The following is a 17,939-nucleotide window of genomic DNA, read 5'->3' on the forward strand; positions in this document are numbered from 1 at the left end:
ACACACAAGCATAAACACGCATGGGCTGCAGTGTGCGCTTACTATGAGAACTTAATTGTTTAATAACTTTTTTTATGGACGTACGATCTTCATGAAACTTTCAGATTATGATTATAACATGAATATGCATGTAATTACCAAAGCACAAGTCTCTAGTATTTGAAATACGCCTTTTACAAAAGTGAGGGTGAGGGGGTGAATTTAGAGGTGGGGGGTAAATTTTAACAAAAACCGAAATTGTATAAATTGCATACAAGCATACATTAATAATTTGGAGACTCTAGCAATAAAGGTGTAGAAGATATAATTTTATAACTGGTTTTCGATAAGGTTTTTATCGATAAAAAAAGATCGGGATGAGTTATCGATTTTGAATGATAAAATTGATATGCGCGCTGTAATTACGGACATTTAAAAAAAAAATTGAAGTCTGTAGCTCTTATATCTTCTGAAATCGACGCGTTCATACATACGGACAGACGGACAGACGGACAGACAGACGGACAGGGCCAAATCAACTCAGCTCGTCACCCTGATCAAGAATATATATACTTTGTGGGGTCTGCCTCCTTCTCCCTGTTACATACATTTCAACAAAACCATTATACCCTGATTTCCCATTGAAAATGGGTTCAGGGTATAAAAAATTATATCAACCTTATGTCAAAAGATAGATACTCGTACTGTGTATGGCATACATAAATATCGCAATTAGAAAGCAAGAGATTAGCTTTTTTATAGTTATGTGATTTGTCGAAATTTTTATTAAAGAACACAACTGTCCACAAAATTAAAGAGTAGTTTAAGTCAAACAAAAAATATTTATTGTATTCTATATATTTTATATATTTAAAAAACTAATTTAAGCACTGGCTATTTGCTTTAATCTAAGAATTGCGAATATACATACATGTATAATTAAAAAATGTATGCATATACATATGTACATACATATGTATGTATATGTTTAGCTGTCATTACAATGTTTTTGCATTTGTATGGGAATCACAAATGTGAACGAAATAAACGAAAAATCTAACCACTCTTATGTATGCATATACATATGTACATGCATACATACATGAATACGTATTTATATCTTTTATGTACATACATACAATATGTAAATACATATAAACATAGATTTCGTAATGAACGAAAAGTATATGACTGGCAATACAGTAAAGTTATAGGTACACACATACATATGTATGTATGTATGTACATTTGTATGTGCTTGCAAAAGTCCATGGATTTATTTTTGTGCTTACTCCCTTACATGGCTGCTACACATAAATACATATGTACATATGTATGTACATCTATGTAGGTGCTTGTACATGCAACTGAAAGTCTATATTCGTAAATGAACACATGTATGTATATATACATATGTATGTATGTAGTCACACACCACAAAGTCACAGGCCAAAGAAAAACATCATGTAGAAAAACTCAAGAGGAGAACATCGCAAATAAAACAAAGCAAACCCTTACGTCGTTGACGACTCGTCCTGGGCTAAACGTTTGGACATACATTTGTACTTGTGTATGCTTACATGTACACATACAAATGCATGCACTATATACAGGCATGCATGCATATTTCGTACATACATACATATATACACATGCATGTACATGCAAACATATGCAGACACATATGAATGTGTATGTACATATGTATGTAGATACCGAGAAAAACTCCACGTCATTTAAATGAAGTTGCCAGAGCCAAGAGACAGACTTACCCTAACGAGGAACTTGGGAGCATGGGAGCATGGCAGCATGGGTACATGGAAGCATGAGGAGATGTTGCCAGAGCGACACAGACCAGAATAAGTGTGGAAAGGATGTATTGAAACAAATTTAGTTGATACACTGAAGTGCATTCAGTTGAAGCATTTAATAGATGGCGAAGGGAAAGTACAGTAACACTGCATATCACGTTTCATAACGGCATTTTTATTTTAAAGAATTACTAGTTAAACGAACTTTACTATATAATCTTTTCTGTATCATGGTAGTTTTATAAGTATATACACATGTACATACATATGTGCATTCTTGATCAGGACAAGGAATGGATAATCAATAAATTTTTCAATGCTTTGAATTCAGTTTAGAAATTACATGGTAGTGTTCGTAAAGTTTCACGTTTCCGGGAAAGTAGGCTTAATGCGATATCGGGACTATATTTGTCGACGCATAAAAGCTCACACTTGCCGGAGCGTAGTATTTGCTAACCGAACACTCCTGATTAGATATTTCTTGTACTAAATTGAAGAAGACTTAATATAGAGATGTTTATATATCTATATAAATAAAAACAAGTAAGACTGCTCGACTAGGAGATACCCTGAACCCTCTAATCTGATATTCTAATCACTCTGCACTTCTTTTCGGCACACATACATACACATGCATTAGAACGCGCTCTGCTAACTGCGCAGTCAGCAGCGACTGCGCTTGGGCTGCACTGCAGTGTGGGCAACATTATACGAATTTATTTGTTGAATAATTTAATTTCTAGACGTACAATCTTAATGAAACTTTCAGAGCGTATTCATATGGTGAAAATGTATGTACATTCCAAAGTCTCTAGTACTTGAAATACGCCTTTTACAAAGGTGATGGTGAGGGGATGGATATAAAGGTGGGGGGTAAATTACAAAAAAAAATCGAAATTATATAAAATACTTATAAATCTACATTTAAAATTTGGAAGCTCTAACTCTAAAGGTGTAGGAGATATAATTAAATAACTAGCTTTCGATAAGGTTTTTGATCGATGATAAAATATCGGGAGTAGTTATTGATATGTAGAGAAAAACTTGATATGCGCGTAATATACACGGACCTAGGAAAAAAATTTCAAGACTCTAGCTCTTATATCTTCTGAGATCGACGCGTTCATATATACGGACGGACGGACGGAAATGATTTCCCATTTTCAATGGGTTCGGGGTATAAAAATACTGAAAAATTGACGAATACTTGAAAAATTTGTTATTTTCCATATTGCTATTGAGGATCTTTGCATTGTCAGTGAGAGTTTACTCAGTAGGCTTGATAACAGTTTATTTATTATTAATACGCGGACATGATTAATAAATATACGTGTTTTATTAGTATAAGAGGTAAGGCAAATAGTGAGCAATCAAATACAATATTATGTTACTGGTTATCACCAAACAGTTTTTCAACTTGATTAATTGTATGTTTGATTAGCAGACAACAATGCCACAAAGACGCAAGGGGGCTAATTTGAGTAGTCGAACCCTCAAATCTAGAGGCATGCAAGATAGAAGAGCACAAAGATCAGATGAAGAAAGGCATCAAAGCAATGCAGATGTCCGTGTAATCATAGCGCAGTTACGTGCATCACAATTGCAGGAGGCACGAGATGAGCGAAACCAGCAAAGACCATTAGAACGAAGAGAAGCGCGAAGATTCGTAGTCAATAGCCGTAGAGGAATTGACCTACAACGTCAACAAGTACTTCGAGCATTAACATCACATTCATTTCTTCACCTAGCATTTCAGTATGAGCCTGATGTTGTATATTACGCTCATTCCAAAGTGGTCATTGGCACTGCTATGCCTTTAAATTTAAAAATGAGCCGATCGGGATGTGTTGCTTATCAGGAAGAGTAATACTTCCAGAAATTGAAACACCGCCAGAACCATTGCACGGCTTCCTTATTAGTTCTGAACCAGATTCTTCGCTGTTCTTGCAATCAATTCGAAAATTCAATTCATGCTTTCAAAGGACGTCGTTTGGAGCAACGGAAATAGTTAAAAATACTGCTGCAAATAGTCAACAATTTAATTCCAATTCCAAAGGCCAAGTTTACCACAAAGTCAGCTCATTGCTATTAATGCCAAACGAACCTTATAAATGTTTACAAATTTACTTTATGGTTGGCGAGGACTCCGAACGCGCACTCGCCAATCCCGTGAATGCACGTTGCAACTATAATCAACTCAATTCACCTTTTGCAACGCGCATCGTCAGCGAACTAGACGCTCTGTTAAATAAGCACAATGAATATTTGTGGATTCCATTGCGCTGAGAGATGAATCTGAATTTTCTTTTAAATGTCATTATTATTAGTAAAAAAATAAAACATACTTCGGTTGTTTACAACGCTTTCGACATTCGGCATCCCCACACACTTATAGTAAATTAGTTATTTTGTATTTAAGTACAAAAAATATTCCCTAGAAATAATTGATAGGGCAAAGCAACGTCAGCTAGTATAATATAAACAATGCCGAACCCCCAAAATTATCTCTGGCTCATCGATGGAGAGGTTAACAGTAACCAACTATGTATGTTGTTAAGATTCCTCTTAGTATAAGATTAAGATTCCTGAGAGTATATAGAGAGAGAGAGTATATAGAGCATATAGATTCTGAAATTTAAGAGCTAAATTGTTTGCAGAAAATTTATATATATATTTCAGTAATTTTCATTTTTGACATCATACCTGTAAGTTGGTTTTGGGTTTGCATAGGCCACACATGCTAAAACTAATGGATCCCCAACTCTGGCAAATAGAGACTTTGTTTTTTCATTCAATATTGGGGGAACAAGCTCTCGCATTTCTAAAAAAATAAGGAAGAATAATATAACTCAATTAAAATCTTTAAAATCATACATAAGTACTTATGAATCACAAGCCCATAAGAATAGACTTTGTTGATCAGCTAAGAATTGACAGATAATTGGTAAAGTTGGTACATACATATGTTTAATACTAATCTGTATAAAACAAATCATACATACCATACAAAATTTAGCTATTTTCCCCCAACTCTGACGTTTCACAAACAAAGAGCATAGAAACAATTGTTAAAGAGCAGCTAGTGGCTTTACTTTGCTACAGACGATTTCTCAATATTTCAAATTTTCTAATAAGTTTAATTAGAAATTTAACGCTCAGCATTTTAAATTAACATTAAATTAAAATACTCATGTTTACCGCTTTGACCACGAAATTCGTGTACATACATACTCTATTCTTGTTACCCATGTTTAATTCAGGACATAAAATCATTAAGTGATTCTCTGTGAAATGTACATACATATATTAGATAATATCGCTAGACCCACCTGTTAACTGAATTTTGCCAACATTACTGCTGACTTTTGAGTCCTGTGTTAATTTGTGATGTGTTCGACAGCGGTAAATCTTTTGCGAATCATCTCTTGTTATGTTATATAGTAAAAGTTCCCCAGTTGGTAGCATGTGATTTTTACCGTCTTCATTGAAGAAGCATTAAATTACAAATAAAATCTGTGAAAGAAATGGTACAATAATTGTCCTTTAGAATGCACTTACCTCCTTCTAGAGATGGATAAATATTAAAGTTTGGTTCTTGCAACCAGGAAGTTACTGTTACGTATTCCTTGACGAACGACGGAATGTTACATTTAATAAGAACATTACTACCAATAAATCCACCAGGATTTTGCACTTCAGGCTCATAATGCTGATAGACCACTACAAAATAAAAAATAAAAATAAATAAATATGTTACAATTTGTCTTTAGCGACCATTTAATACTCATTCACGCTCAAATTGATAGAGATATAGTTCTACCCGAATTCAAGGGGCATATACATGCAAAGCCTCCAAAATCTTATCTAAATACTTTTACCTTATATTTCTCAAATTGTACCTTGCATTTACTTCTGTATTAAGTATTTTTTTAAGTTTGTGCTCAGATTGCAACATGAGAATTGCAACACGAGCAACTCTATTGGATAATTTTTCCAGTTTTCCATACAAATTTGTATTTTTTCGGACTTAAATAAATATAGTGGTTCTGTAAGAATCTATTAATATGATTCTAAGCATCTTAAAATTATATTAGATTTGAAGAATCAACGAAATTAAAACCGTTTAATATTGAAATAAAAAATACTTATTCTTGTTTTTTTTTTTTTTTTTGACGGATTATAAATTTATTATTGGCAAAACGTTTTTATTTTAATATCGAAGAATATTGACATATCGATATTTTTTAAGTTGCATATCAAATTTCATATTGATATTTTTCGAAACTTAAAATATCATTGTTCGGCGCAGCAGCTAATAATTGCTCTTAATAGTTAATAAGTTGCTCTTAAGTTAATCTCTTGTCTTTGTCATTCTCATTCTCTGTTAGTGCACTCATGCACATAACAAAGCATAACACACATACATATGTAAATTTCGGCTGCTCTGTTAATTGCATATTCCTACTTACTTCTATTCTTTAAACTCTGTACAAAAATAGTCTTCATTCGCGCAACACCTACAAATTTGTCACCCTCGCATCGAAATAACTTTGCCTAAACAGCTACCACAAACTCGGCTTTAAATTAATAAATAATAAGCTAAATTAAATCGTATTGACTTTTATTTGTGCCTTCGTAAATGATTGGAGCCAGCGTTGCCGAAAAAGCTCGGCGGCTTCAAACAATCATCGATACGATATTTTGAAAATATTCGACAGTCAACCCAATTAAAATGGTACAGGCAAAAGGAGTGTCAGAATATAGAATTTCAGATCTTGATATTATAACCTTCTTGTTACACTCCACCAGTGTATTGTATAGTTCATCTGCAGGAAAAGTTATTAAACAAGTAAGTTCACACACTACAGCGTGCTTAAGCATAGGTGTGCATGTGGGTATGTGTGGACCTGTTTGTCTCTTGTCAAAGCAGAAAATAAGTGAATAATTTTTGTAAATATCATAAATAAGGAATATTAAACAATAAGTAGTGTAGTAAGTCAGAGTGGAAGCAGAAGTACATCCATTTCATACTTTGACTGTGCTTCTTTTGCAAAAATGACGTGAGTATATTAAAAATCTTTTTAGATCTGTACGATACGAATGCTATTTTAAGACCAAGAGTCAATTTTGTAATGCCTATACATAAAGGCTCGTGACTCTAGTATCTTAAGCGTACGAGTTGTGCTCGAATAACTGACATTTTCCGCCCACCTTTAATATATTTAAGGCATATAATTGTAAGATAATATGTACTTAATGAAAAGAAAAATTGTTTATACATTATACCTATTGGGATTGCGGAAGGGAGAAAAACCAGTAGGAATAAAATTCTGGTGTTTTGGACAAAAACTGATCATAGAAGCACAAACCTGCTTTTACAACCACATCCCTGGATATTATAGTACCCACGCTGTTGGATGCTGAGCAACGATATATCGCCCAGTGAACATCTTGTCGAAATTCCTCTGCTGCAAATGGTGGAAAATGTAGTGAACCATTTGTGAAAATATGTTGAACCTGGAATATACAAAATTGAATATAACATTAGCTTTTCAGTAAATAAGCTTTTTAATATTTCAACATATCTATACTCTATGGGGTATTTTGTATTCCAGTTTTATACCCTGAACCCATTGAAAATGGGAAATCAGGGTATAATGGTTTTGTGAAAAGTATGTATGTAACGGGCAGAAGAAATTATCGCAGACCCCATAAAGTATATATCTTGATCAGGGCGATGAGCTGAGTCGGTATAAGACATATGAGCAAGAGACTTGATATTTGGCATGCATACTCGTGTATACCGTACGCAGTAAAAGTTTATCATATGTTTTCGGTAACTCATCCGATAACTTTTTTATAAAAAATAATCGAAAAATTATTTTGTTTTTCAAACTAATTTAAACACTTTTAGAACTGGAGACTTCATATTTACTATGTACATATGTATATACATATGCTGAATACAAAGATTTTGTAATTTACAGATTTTGGATACCACGCTCCCTTCGCCGCCAATTTGTAAAAAACGTATTTCAAGTACTCGTGACTTATGCTTTAGAACCATTTTAACCATATAATCACGCTCTGAAAGTTTGATTAAGATTGCCCGTCTAAAAAAGAAATTATTCAACAAGTAAATTATCATAATATTGCCCACACTGCAGAGCAACCAAGCGCAGTCACTGATTACTGCGCAGTTAGCAGTGCGGCTGCTTATGCGTGCGTGTGGATGCATATGTGTGTATGTTTTCATAAAAGAAACGCAAAATTATTAGTCCAGACTGCACTCTTACTTGTTAAAACAAATTTATAAAAGCATTTAAATTTATATAAACACAATTTTAATCATGCATAGTTAATAATATAATATAGTTATTTCGCAGCAAATCTATATATATAAAAGAAAGTTGTGTAAAAGTGAAGACTGCTTATAACTTGATTTGGGCTGAACCAATTTTCATGGTTTTTGATTTGTTGGATTTGTCTCCGCAACGAGTTTAGTATAGGGTCTTAAAAATACTGAAAAAATTTGCCGAATACTTGAAAAACGCGGTTTTTTCCCCAAATGTTCAAATTTTTTTTATACCCAGTAGGCTTGGTAACAGTGACAGTTTTGACAATAGTGTAGAAGTAAATAAACAAATGTAGTCAGTCAGTCTACGGTCTCCTGACCTCGAGCAGACCTGACTATTCAAAAAAAAAAAAAAAAAAAAAAAAAAATTTTTCAAATCAAAAGGAAAAATATTTCAAATCAAAAATCTGCAAAAAATCAAAAGATTAAAACCTGACTGTTCAAAAAATAAATAAAAAATTAAAAATTCGAAATTAAAAAAAAAAGGTAATTATTAAAAAGTGTATTTTTGGCTTTTTATATTTTCGGACTTTTAAACTTTATAAATATTTCAAATCAAAAATCTGCAAAAATTAAAAAAAACAATCAAAAGATTAAAACCTAACAATCAAAAATAAATAAAAAATTCAAAATTCAAAATTCGAAATTAAAAAAAAAAAGTTAATTATTAAAAATTGTATTTTTGGACTTTTACAAAAGCTAAATATCTCGAAAGTTCAGGTATTTGTTTGTCTCAAACATAAATTTGTGTAAATTATTTATATTTATATTTCTCGATTGTTTTATATGGTTTTGTGCGAGGGCAGTATTACTATTAATAAAAATGCCGCGTCCTAGAAGATCTAATCTTTCCCGGCGGACCCATAATGCAATTAGGCAACGGAATAGCGCGAGTCAATTATCTGACGAAGAGCGAGAAATCGCCCGAGAAAGGCTCCGCGTTAGTACCCAGGGAAGAAGGGCCTTAATTCGTGCTTCTCAAAGAGAGGCAGCCCGTGAAATGGCAATAAGAAATGGTTCAAGGATTGATTTGAATCGAGCATTGTGGCGCATTGAAGTTTGCTGGTGAAACGCCCGGTTTGTGCTGCCTTAGTGGTAAAGTGACATTGCCATTAGCGGTCACCATAGCCATTGCGTTCCCTGCTTTATGGCGAAACACTAGAATCACGACATTTTCTAGCGAACACTCAAAAATACAATGCCTGTTTCCAAATGACTTCATTTGGGGCGGAAATTATTGGTAACGGATATAATCCGACATTTAAGGTAATTTACGTTAAAAATGTTATTTTCCATGACTGTCAAAATAAAAAAAAAAATAAAAAAAAAAAAAATTTTGGAATAATGTAGTTTGTTAGATTTATGTAAAAAGTGTTTGTAAATCTAACTATAACTATGGCTTTGAATTTAAAGATTCAAGGCCAGATTTGCCATCGCATTGGATCATTGCAACCTATTGAAGATGCACAGCAAAAATTCTTGCAAATATACTTCATGGGCAATATGGAAGAACAACTTGACCGGCGTCAAGAAATGAACACAGCTATGAAAAGAGCAATTCTCCATGATTTGCATGCTTAGAAATTTAAACCAACCAAAACTGTGCAATGGAACGCGTTTGGTGATAAGAAAACTGATGAGCAATGTGATTCACGCGTTGATACTCAAAGGAAAATTTAAAGATGAGGAAGTTCTTATTCCTAGGATTCCGATGAGCTCAACAGATATGCCCTTTGAATTTAAACGAATTCAATTCCCGCTTCGTCTTGCCTTCGCCATGACGATCAACAAGTCACAGGGCCAATCTTTGACTATTTGTGGCCTCAATCTAGAAAATGCGTGTTTTTCTCATGGTCAATTGTACGTGGCATGCTCACGTGTTGGCAAACGATCCGCATTATTTGTTCTTGCACCCGACCAAAAAACGAAGAATGTCGTTTACCACAAGGTGCTTGAATGAAAATCTGATTAATAAATTAATTAGAGTGTATCCCAACCTGAACAACATACCTTTTAATCATTTTTTACCTAGAAATAAGGGTAGGGCAATGCAACGCTTGCTGGGACTGCTAGTATATACATAATATTCGTACCAATCCCTATTAAAGTACATCACGAAAGCTTGGAAATATTTGTTAGTCTATTTTTCAGTTTCTCATAAAACTTTACAATATGTGTCGTAGATCACTAATATACAACATTATATTATCAAAAAAGCAATACCCCAAATGCAGCATGAAGCCAATGTCAAAGAAGTTTGATGAGGCCGTGAATATATATTCACCGAATGGACATTTAATGCAAGTAGAATACGCTGAAGCGGCGGTACGCAAGGCTTCCACAGTAGTAAGTGCTAAGAATCATTAAAAATAAAGATGGTTCTCATAGTAGAAATAGTTTTCTTGTAAATTTTGCGTTTTTATTACTCTGTCGTACAGGTGGGCCTGTGCACTCAGGAATGCATTATTTTAGGTGCAGAAAAAAGGGCCATAGATGTGCTACAAATCCAAAGAACATCTTATAAAATAAAAAAAATAGATGAGCATATTGCAATGACTTTTGCGGGTCTTACAGCCGACGCTCGAATTCTAGCAAATCGTGCACAGATGGAGGCTCAAAGTCATCGCTTAAACTTTAATAGTCCCGCAAGAGTGGAACATATAGCAAGGTCTGATTAAAATACGATTTACCAGATGTGTAGGTTTTGTTTCTATAGATCTATAGAATTTTATTCTGTAGATTTTTAGCGAAATTAAAGCAAAACTATACTCAATGTTTTGGCCGGCGTCCGTTCGGTGTGGCCTGCTTGGTTGGGGGCTTTGACTGTGATGGCAAGCCCCATCTATTCCAAACTGATCCCTCAGGCATCTATCACGAATGGATGGCTAATACAACAGGTCGCATGGCCCAAACAGTAAATGAGTACCTAACAAAGAATTTATCTGCAATTTCCACCATCCCAGACACACTTTCAGCCATGAAGCACGTGGTAAGAGCCTTGCAAACGGCAACGTCTTCAGATGTCAGTTTCTTTGATATAGCTGTGCTCAAGTACAAACAGCCAATTGAAATTGTTAGTATGGATAAGATAAAGTATCTGACAGATTTAATAAAGCAGGAGACTGTGGGATATACGACTAGAAGACACTTCGGATTTATTTAAATAATACTTTTCTCCCTTAAAAACCTATTTCACGCTTTAACACACATCGATAATCCAATATCTATCTTTCATATTGTTTAATCGATCATAATATAGTGGCACTAACCTAACAAGCTGGACAACATAAAAAAAACTTCTCCATAAAGAAATTTACAACATAAAAATATATAAAAACTCTGCTGGAATGTTTGATTTAGCAAATGCAATCAAATGGCTTAGAGGCTGAAGTCGCAGGATCAGGATAGTTGGCTTACGAATTCAACTATGAAGAATGCTAAAGAATTCTCTATAAATGTAAGACGGCCACGATTATGCTATTATGAGCGAAGTTCCGCTGAAAGATATTAGGTGCCGGAGCTTCAGCAGACTTGCTGGTTTTAAAAAAAGTGTGGAAGAAGACAATAGCTAAGTCCAAAATATTAACTCTAAAAAATGTCCACTGTGCAATCACCAGTTTCTTGTATTTTCATCAAAGACATTTGAATTAAAAATTCGTAACTCTCGTGCCAATATTGAAGAGAATTTGTTCAATACTAACTAAAAAGTCAAAATTTCATAGGTCTGCTACGCTATCAATATGTTATTATGAAAAGCCTTAGTCTCAATCGAGAATACATCGATATACTCATCAGAGTTTCCATGCCAGATTTATTAAAGGTGTATCTTAAAGCAAATATGACATAAAATAAACATAGATATAGATATTTGGATCATACCTTTGATATGGATGTGATTGGATTGTTTTCCTTATCGAGCCACTGGACTATTGGAACAGGATTTCCATGAGCAATACAAGAGACTGTGCTTCCAACCGTGTTTAAAAACTCGATTCTACTAGGTGGCTCCAGTGAAAAGCTCGGACCCTGCGTATCAAAGTAATTTGATACTTCTGAAATTAAATTTAAATGAAAAAAAAAAAAAAACAAATATAAATATATATTTACAAATATATATATATATATATATATATATATATATATATATATATTTATTTATTTATTTATATTTATTTATTCATTTATATATACATAATGATATATATTAACCAATAAGATACAAATAATTCTATCATCCCTTAGGCTATTGTCAGAGTGGCCGTGATAAGCGTTGCGATATATGCGAGAAGGCTCTACATGCAGATTTACATGTAATCACTTCAAACATGTCAGAGCTCAAGCGAACCGAAAGCATTCGAAAAAGCATTCCTGAATCGTTTTCTCGCTTTATCGCATGATAAAGCTTTTCTGCCGATATTTTTTGTTTAAAATAATATTAATATCGGGATATTTCTTTTGGCCAAATATTGAATATATGTGGCGATTTTTTTTTATATACTTGACATCGTCACTCTTGTGATAAGTAAACCAAGCGCAAAAGTAAAAAAATTGAATTTGAAAATTGAATTGACCCCATGAAGTATATATATTCTTGATCAGGGCGACGAGCCGAGTCGATTTAGCTCTGTCCGTCTGTCCGTATGTTTGAACGCGTCGATCTCAGAAGATATAAGAGCTAGAGACTTGAAATCCTAGGTCCGTGTATAGCAGGCGCATATCGAGTGTTGCTTAAAATGTCGATAAATTGTCCCGTTATTTTGTTATCGATTAAAAACATTATCGCAAACCGGTAATAAATTTATATCTCCTACATCTTTAAAGCTAGAGTCTCCAAATTTTTTATGTATACTTATATTCATTTTATACAATTTTGATTTTTGTCAAAATTTACCCCTCACAATCACATTTGTAAATGGCGTATTTAAAATACCACGGACTTTTGCTTTCGCAAATATATGCATATCTATGTTATAATCATAACCTGTGTTTATACTTGTGTGAATATGTGTTTTTGTATGTGTAAATGTTTGTGTATGTGTGTGTGTGTGTATGTATGCCTGTGTGTGCGTGTGTGTGTGTGTGTGTGTGTGTGTGTGTGTGTGTGTGTGTGTGTGTGTGTGTGTGTGTGTGTGCGTGTTTCTTGTGTAAGCTGACACAAAAAATTATTAAAATAGCTATTGCTTCAAGGGTTCAGGAGATCTTGTAGTCGAGCAGTCTCGACTAGAGCTTTCTTACTTACCCTGATAAACTTGTACTGCCTATGGTATACACGAGTATGCATGCCAAATTTCAGCTCTCTAGCTTTTATATCTTGTGAGATTCTTTTGCTCATACGGACGGACAGGGCTATATCGACTCAGCTCGTCGTCCTGATCAATAATATATGTATATACTTTATGAGGTCTGCGATGATTCGTTCTGCCTGTTACATACTTTTCACAAAACCATTATACCCTGATTTCCCATTTTGCATGGGTTCAGGGTATAAAAATATATGTTCTGCGCACATAAGAATATGTGCTAAACATTTTAATCTTAACCGTTTGTACTTCTTTTTTTTTTTTTTTTTTTCTTCAATATGCAAAATATTTATACTTAATTCTTTTCATCAAAGGAATTACATCTACTTTATGCCTTTCTTCGACATAACGATTTAAAAATTTTATCTTCATCTGCTTTTTAATAAAGCGGAGTGCTATCCACCTGCCCTGTACAAATACCTCCTTTTTGTTAAGCTTTCTACCCGCTTAATTAAGCAACCCTTACGAAAATAAAAGCATCAGGCTACGCTAAATAAAGGTTGGGCCTTTTACAACTCTCTGGATTATATCTTGATAAAAGCAATCTATTGAATTTCATCTTGGCTAAATATTATCTTAGCTTTCATTTCTTACTGCGTTGCAATATCTGATGACATCTTTTAAAAGTCTAAAGAATAAGTGATTACAAGCGCTATGAATGCATTTTATATACTTAAGTCAATTTACGCTGGTATATACAGATGTCTCTGTGTGCTGTTGCTATATGTGCGCAAAGGTAATTTATATATAGATTGGTTCAGTTCTTCGCACAGGAACTAGGGTATGTTCTAGTCGACCAGTCTTGTCTATGTGTGTTTACTTGTCTTACCTGTGGCAGTGGTAGAAACACACAAAGTCAATGTAATTAAGAAATAGAAAGATTTCCCTTTTGCTTCAGCTTTCCAATTCATCTTGTCAAGTTTGTCCAATAGCTGAACAGCTATGAAACATTAATTATTTTTAGAACTTATATTACTCTTCTGAAATTAAAAAACGAAAAGAAAATTCCTTATTAACATATATTATAAGCTCATGAATATGAATTTGATGAAATATAACATGTGAGAGTGCTATAGTCGGCATTTTCCGACTTTCCTGAACTTGTCCCGAGCCATACGATCATGCTCCTGAGAAGTATAGAATTATTGGGATATATCTGAGTTCAGAATTCATTTTCCATTGGGCTTGAGCTCTGAATCTCGAGCTATATGCATTGGAACCTGGTCATTTTCATAATACTCATACTCAAATTTTTGATGAGCAGAGTAAGAATAATTTTTGTGTTATATTTCAGCTTCTAACACTTTTAAAGATAAACCCTTCTATCTATTTTGATTAAAGATCAATCTATATAAAACGCAAACTCACTTGCAAGATTTATGGATCTAATTCCCAAACTCAAGGTGATCAAATATTATCAAATCATCCCGCCCCCATCTCGGTAGGTATTCAACATATCTTTTTGATATTGGGATGTCAGTGTAATATACATTATATACATACATCAAATTTAAAGTATCGTTTCAGTATCGATAAAAATCTTTTTATTCAACATTTTGAAGACTGTGCCCTTAATAGCGACAAATGGTTTGTATTTATACGGACAGGACCAACGTATATGTGGATTCCATGTACATTTGATATAAACCAATATACCCTGTTGACCCATTTTTAATTGGTTCTGTGAAAAGCCCAAACTGAATTTAGACAACACATTTGAGCACTACATTCAAATTACATAGATATAAGCTTGTTGTTAATTAGAAACACAGGTTTATTGTTTACAAGCAAGAGCGCGATAAGTAACAGAAGTAACAAATCGTAATCATAAATACATAGCTTTAAGGCTCTTTTGCTCTCTTCAATGCGCTGAAGAGAGCAATATTTGAACTGAAACCGTTATAATCATTAGTTATGCATCACATGTGCAATTTGATTATGATAATAATTGTTATCAATAGTGTATAGAATGATATACGTAGAAATCAATCACTTAACACGTTTGCAAAATATTTTTACGTATGCATTTCAACTAGTTCACTTGAGTATAGGTTAGTTCAATTATGTTAATTATCAATAAGTCATGCTGCCGGCAAATGAACTACTCTCAGGCTTTTGAGATTCAAATGTGTGTATTCTATCTTCTTTGCCACATAGACAAGAATTGGGGTTTTTCACAAAAAACAGGCACGAAAAATGTGATACATACGTGTGCATGAATGTGTATGCACAAACGCAAATGTGTATAGCTTTGATGGAAGGCCTTTCCTTCTATAAACTCAACATTTTTTCAAACTCAGTTTTTCTGCTTTTTCGCGATACACTTTTGTGCCTATGAAGGACCTACTCCATGGACACACTCTCGATGACTGGCACAACCGAATGCAGCTTTCACAACGAATTCCCGGAGCAGATGCTGCTAGTACATTGTATGCGCATCATCTGCGCAGATGCTGTTTGCTATCGAGCTTTCGTATAACAATATTAAAGCAAAAGCCCTTAGGACAACTGAAATGTGCTAATCTGATGCTGATAAGCAAATCAGCTGCTTGGTCAGTAAATAAAAATTGCATATGTATGTACATACATATATTCAAAATATAATTTTAAAGACACATATACACCACCCAAATATTATTACATACATACAGTCTGTCAAGAAACACATTACACAGTGGAAAAAAACTCAATTTTTTTACTTTATGTGCAAAAATAAAGAGTTTTTGTTTAATTTAGCCAATTTTTTCAATGGGTAACTGTTTAATGGATATTTTTAAATTAAATTATAAAAAACAGAAACAAAAACAATAAGGGTGAAACTTAAAAACAACAAAAACTTAGATTACTCATATTTGACACTGTCAAGAAACTCTACACATTTTGTTCTCTTCGTCTGTTTTGCTCTCATTCTAAGAAATAACGGTGCTTTACCGTTAACTATGCTTTTAGAATCTCTGTATGCATTTCGGTTTTTGTGTTTATTTTTCACTTTGCGCGAAATTTGGCTGAGTTCACAGGAAAAAAGCAATTAAAATTTTGATTAATAATGCCTGGAAATAGATTAAGTTTCGATGTTGTCCAATTGATCTTCTGGAATCGGCAGTTGGGAAAATCAGTTCCAGAATTAGTGGAAATGTTTTCCGTGTCGAAAAAAAAAGAATATACAACGTTCTCAGTCGCGCGGAAAACGAGGGAAGATTTGAGGCAAAGGGTGTAGGTGAACAACAGATTTCTGATCGGGCAAACCGCCTTATGATGCGAAAGATAAAAGCAAATCCCAAAATTTCGACCAGAACTCTTGCCATGGAAGAAAGAAGAGTGTGACGTAGATGTGTCCCACGAAACCTTACGTCAGGCCATTCTGCGGCATGGGTATTCTTCGAAAGTGGCACGTAAGAAACCCTTGCTGTCGTCGACGAATGTGGAAAAGCGCTTCTCTTTTGCTCTTACTATGCTTAGGCACCCAGAGGACTATTGGAAAGACGTTATATTTTGAGACGAGACCAAAATAATGTTGTATTACAACGAAGGTCCGCCAAAAGTATGGCGAAAAGATTCTACAGCTTACGATAAAACGAATATCATTCCCAAAGTCAAATTTGGAAAACTGTCGGTTATGGTTTGGGGCTACATATCCAGACAAGGAGTCGGTGAACTGGTATTCATTGAAAACACAATGAATGCCGAGCAATATCTTCAAATTTTGAAGACAAATTTACGCCAAAGTGCAACCAAATTTGGCCTTATAACCGAAAAAAGGCCAACTTTTAAATTTTACCAGGATAACGATCCTAAACATAAGGAGTATAATGTACGCAATTGGCTACTTTACAACTGTGGAAAGGTCTTGGATACACCACCCCAATGCTTAGATCTCAACCCAATCGAACATGCATGGTCCTATTTGAAAAAACGGTTGGAAAAAGGAATCCAACCAACCGTGGACAGCTAAAAGCTGTAATGGAGGAGTGGCAGAAGAAGATGATTTTTTGTGTTGGTTTTACAGAAATATGCATGTACATATGTATGTAATAATATATGCTTACTTTCGTAATAATATATACTTACTATAGGTATGACAATCCCTGAGACCAATTTAAAAAAATATTTTTTTTCCAATCGAAACGTACAAATTTTATTACTCAATAAACAAATAAAATATTCCTACCTTTTTAATATGATATTCTTCTGATAAGACTCGACTTATTCACATTTTATATTCTGTTACCAAAAAAAAGTATTTTTTTGCTTTGTCCTTAAAAACGGAACCCAATTCTAAGCTATGGAAGCTAAAATATTTAAACTTGGAACAAATACTCGTGTATACCCTCGTATAAGTATAAAGATTTTCCAGATACACCCACTGATGCTAGAGATTTCAAATTTGGAATACATTGCTCAAAATAAAAAATATATGGCAGATACATGAGCACTCAGAATGGGCATGGCCATTTGCATCTTCTACAGTTCTAAAGCTAAAACTGTAAAATTTGG

General features: G+C 33.9%; 2 protein-coding genes across 8 annotated transcripts in view; one reads left to right on the top strand and one right to left on the bottom strand.

The window, feature by feature from the left end:
• The window catches only part of LOC108610088 (cell adhesion molecule Dscam2-like), a 46,787-nt gene extending 32,371 nt beyond the window's left edge, over window positions 1–14,416 (bottom strand). For all 3 annotated transcript variants that reach the window (XM_089464348.1, XM_089464346.1, XM_089464345.1), the window contains exons 1-6: window positions 14,275–14,416; window positions 12,025–12,197; window positions 7,160–7,307; window positions 5,349–5,510; window positions 5,120–5,269; window positions 4,494–4,611 (exon numbers count right to left, since the gene is read on the bottom strand). In XM_089464348.1, coding sequence (XP_089320474.1) covers window positions 4,494–4,611; window positions 5,120–5,269; window positions 5,349–5,510; window positions 7,160–7,307; window positions 12,025–12,197; window positions 14,275–14,356 — 833 coding nt within the window. In that variant the 5' untranslated portion in view covers window positions 14,357–14,416. The remainder of the gene's footprint in view (window positions 1–4,493; window positions 4,612–5,119; window positions 5,270–5,348; window positions 5,511–7,159; window positions 7,308–12,024; window positions 12,198–14,274) is intronic.
• On the top strand, window positions 8,171–16,180 carry LOC108620319 (proteasome subunit alpha type-7-1B-like). 5 transcript variants are annotated; one of them, XM_089464378.1, is made up of 5 exons: window positions 8,171–8,631; window positions 8,952–10,491; window positions 10,584–10,813; window positions 10,870–14,886; window positions 14,962–16,180. In XM_089464378.1, the coding sequence occupies exons 2-4, from the start codon at window positions 10,318–10,320 to the stop codon at window positions 11,306–11,308; spliced, it is 843 nt and encodes a 280-aa protein (XP_089320504.1). In that variant the 5' UTR covers window positions 8,171–8,631; window positions 8,952–10,317; the 3' UTR covers window positions 11,309–14,886; window positions 14,962–16,180. The 5 variants fall into 5 exon arrangements, with proteins under 5 accessions (XP_089320504.1, XP_089320507.1, XP_089320506.1 ...); XM_089464381.1 differs by having other exon boundaries at window positions 14,973–16,180; XM_089464382.1 differs by having other exon boundaries at window positions 8,175–8,631; window positions 10,885–14,886.
• The last annotated feature ends 1,759 nt before the right edge of the window (window positions 16,181–17,939 follow it).

This window comes from Drosophila arizonae, chromosome 3, assembly GCF_054131065.1.
Source record: "Drosophila arizonae isolate 15081-1271.41 chromosome 3, UAZ_ARI_1.0, whole genome shotgun sequence".
NCBI lineage: Eukaryota > Metazoa > Arthropoda > Insecta > Diptera > Drosophilidae > Drosophila > Drosophila arizonae.

What these genes read in the sequence shown, in the direction of transcription:
- LOC108620319 (XM_089464380.1), top strand. Translation starts at nt 10,318, where the DNA reads ATGTGTCGTAGATCACTAATATACAACATTATATTATCAAAAAAGCAA. An exon ending in TACGCAAGGCTTCCACAGTA is followed by an intron (nt 10,492 to 10,583) that starts GTAAGTGCTAAG and finishes TCTGTCGTACAG; the next exon opens with GTGGGCCTGTGCACTCAGGA. An exon ending in AGAGTGGAACATATAGCAAG is followed by an intron (nt 10,814 to 10,869) that starts GTCTGATTAAAA and finishes ATAGATCTATAG; the next exon opens with AATTTTATTCTGTAGATTTT.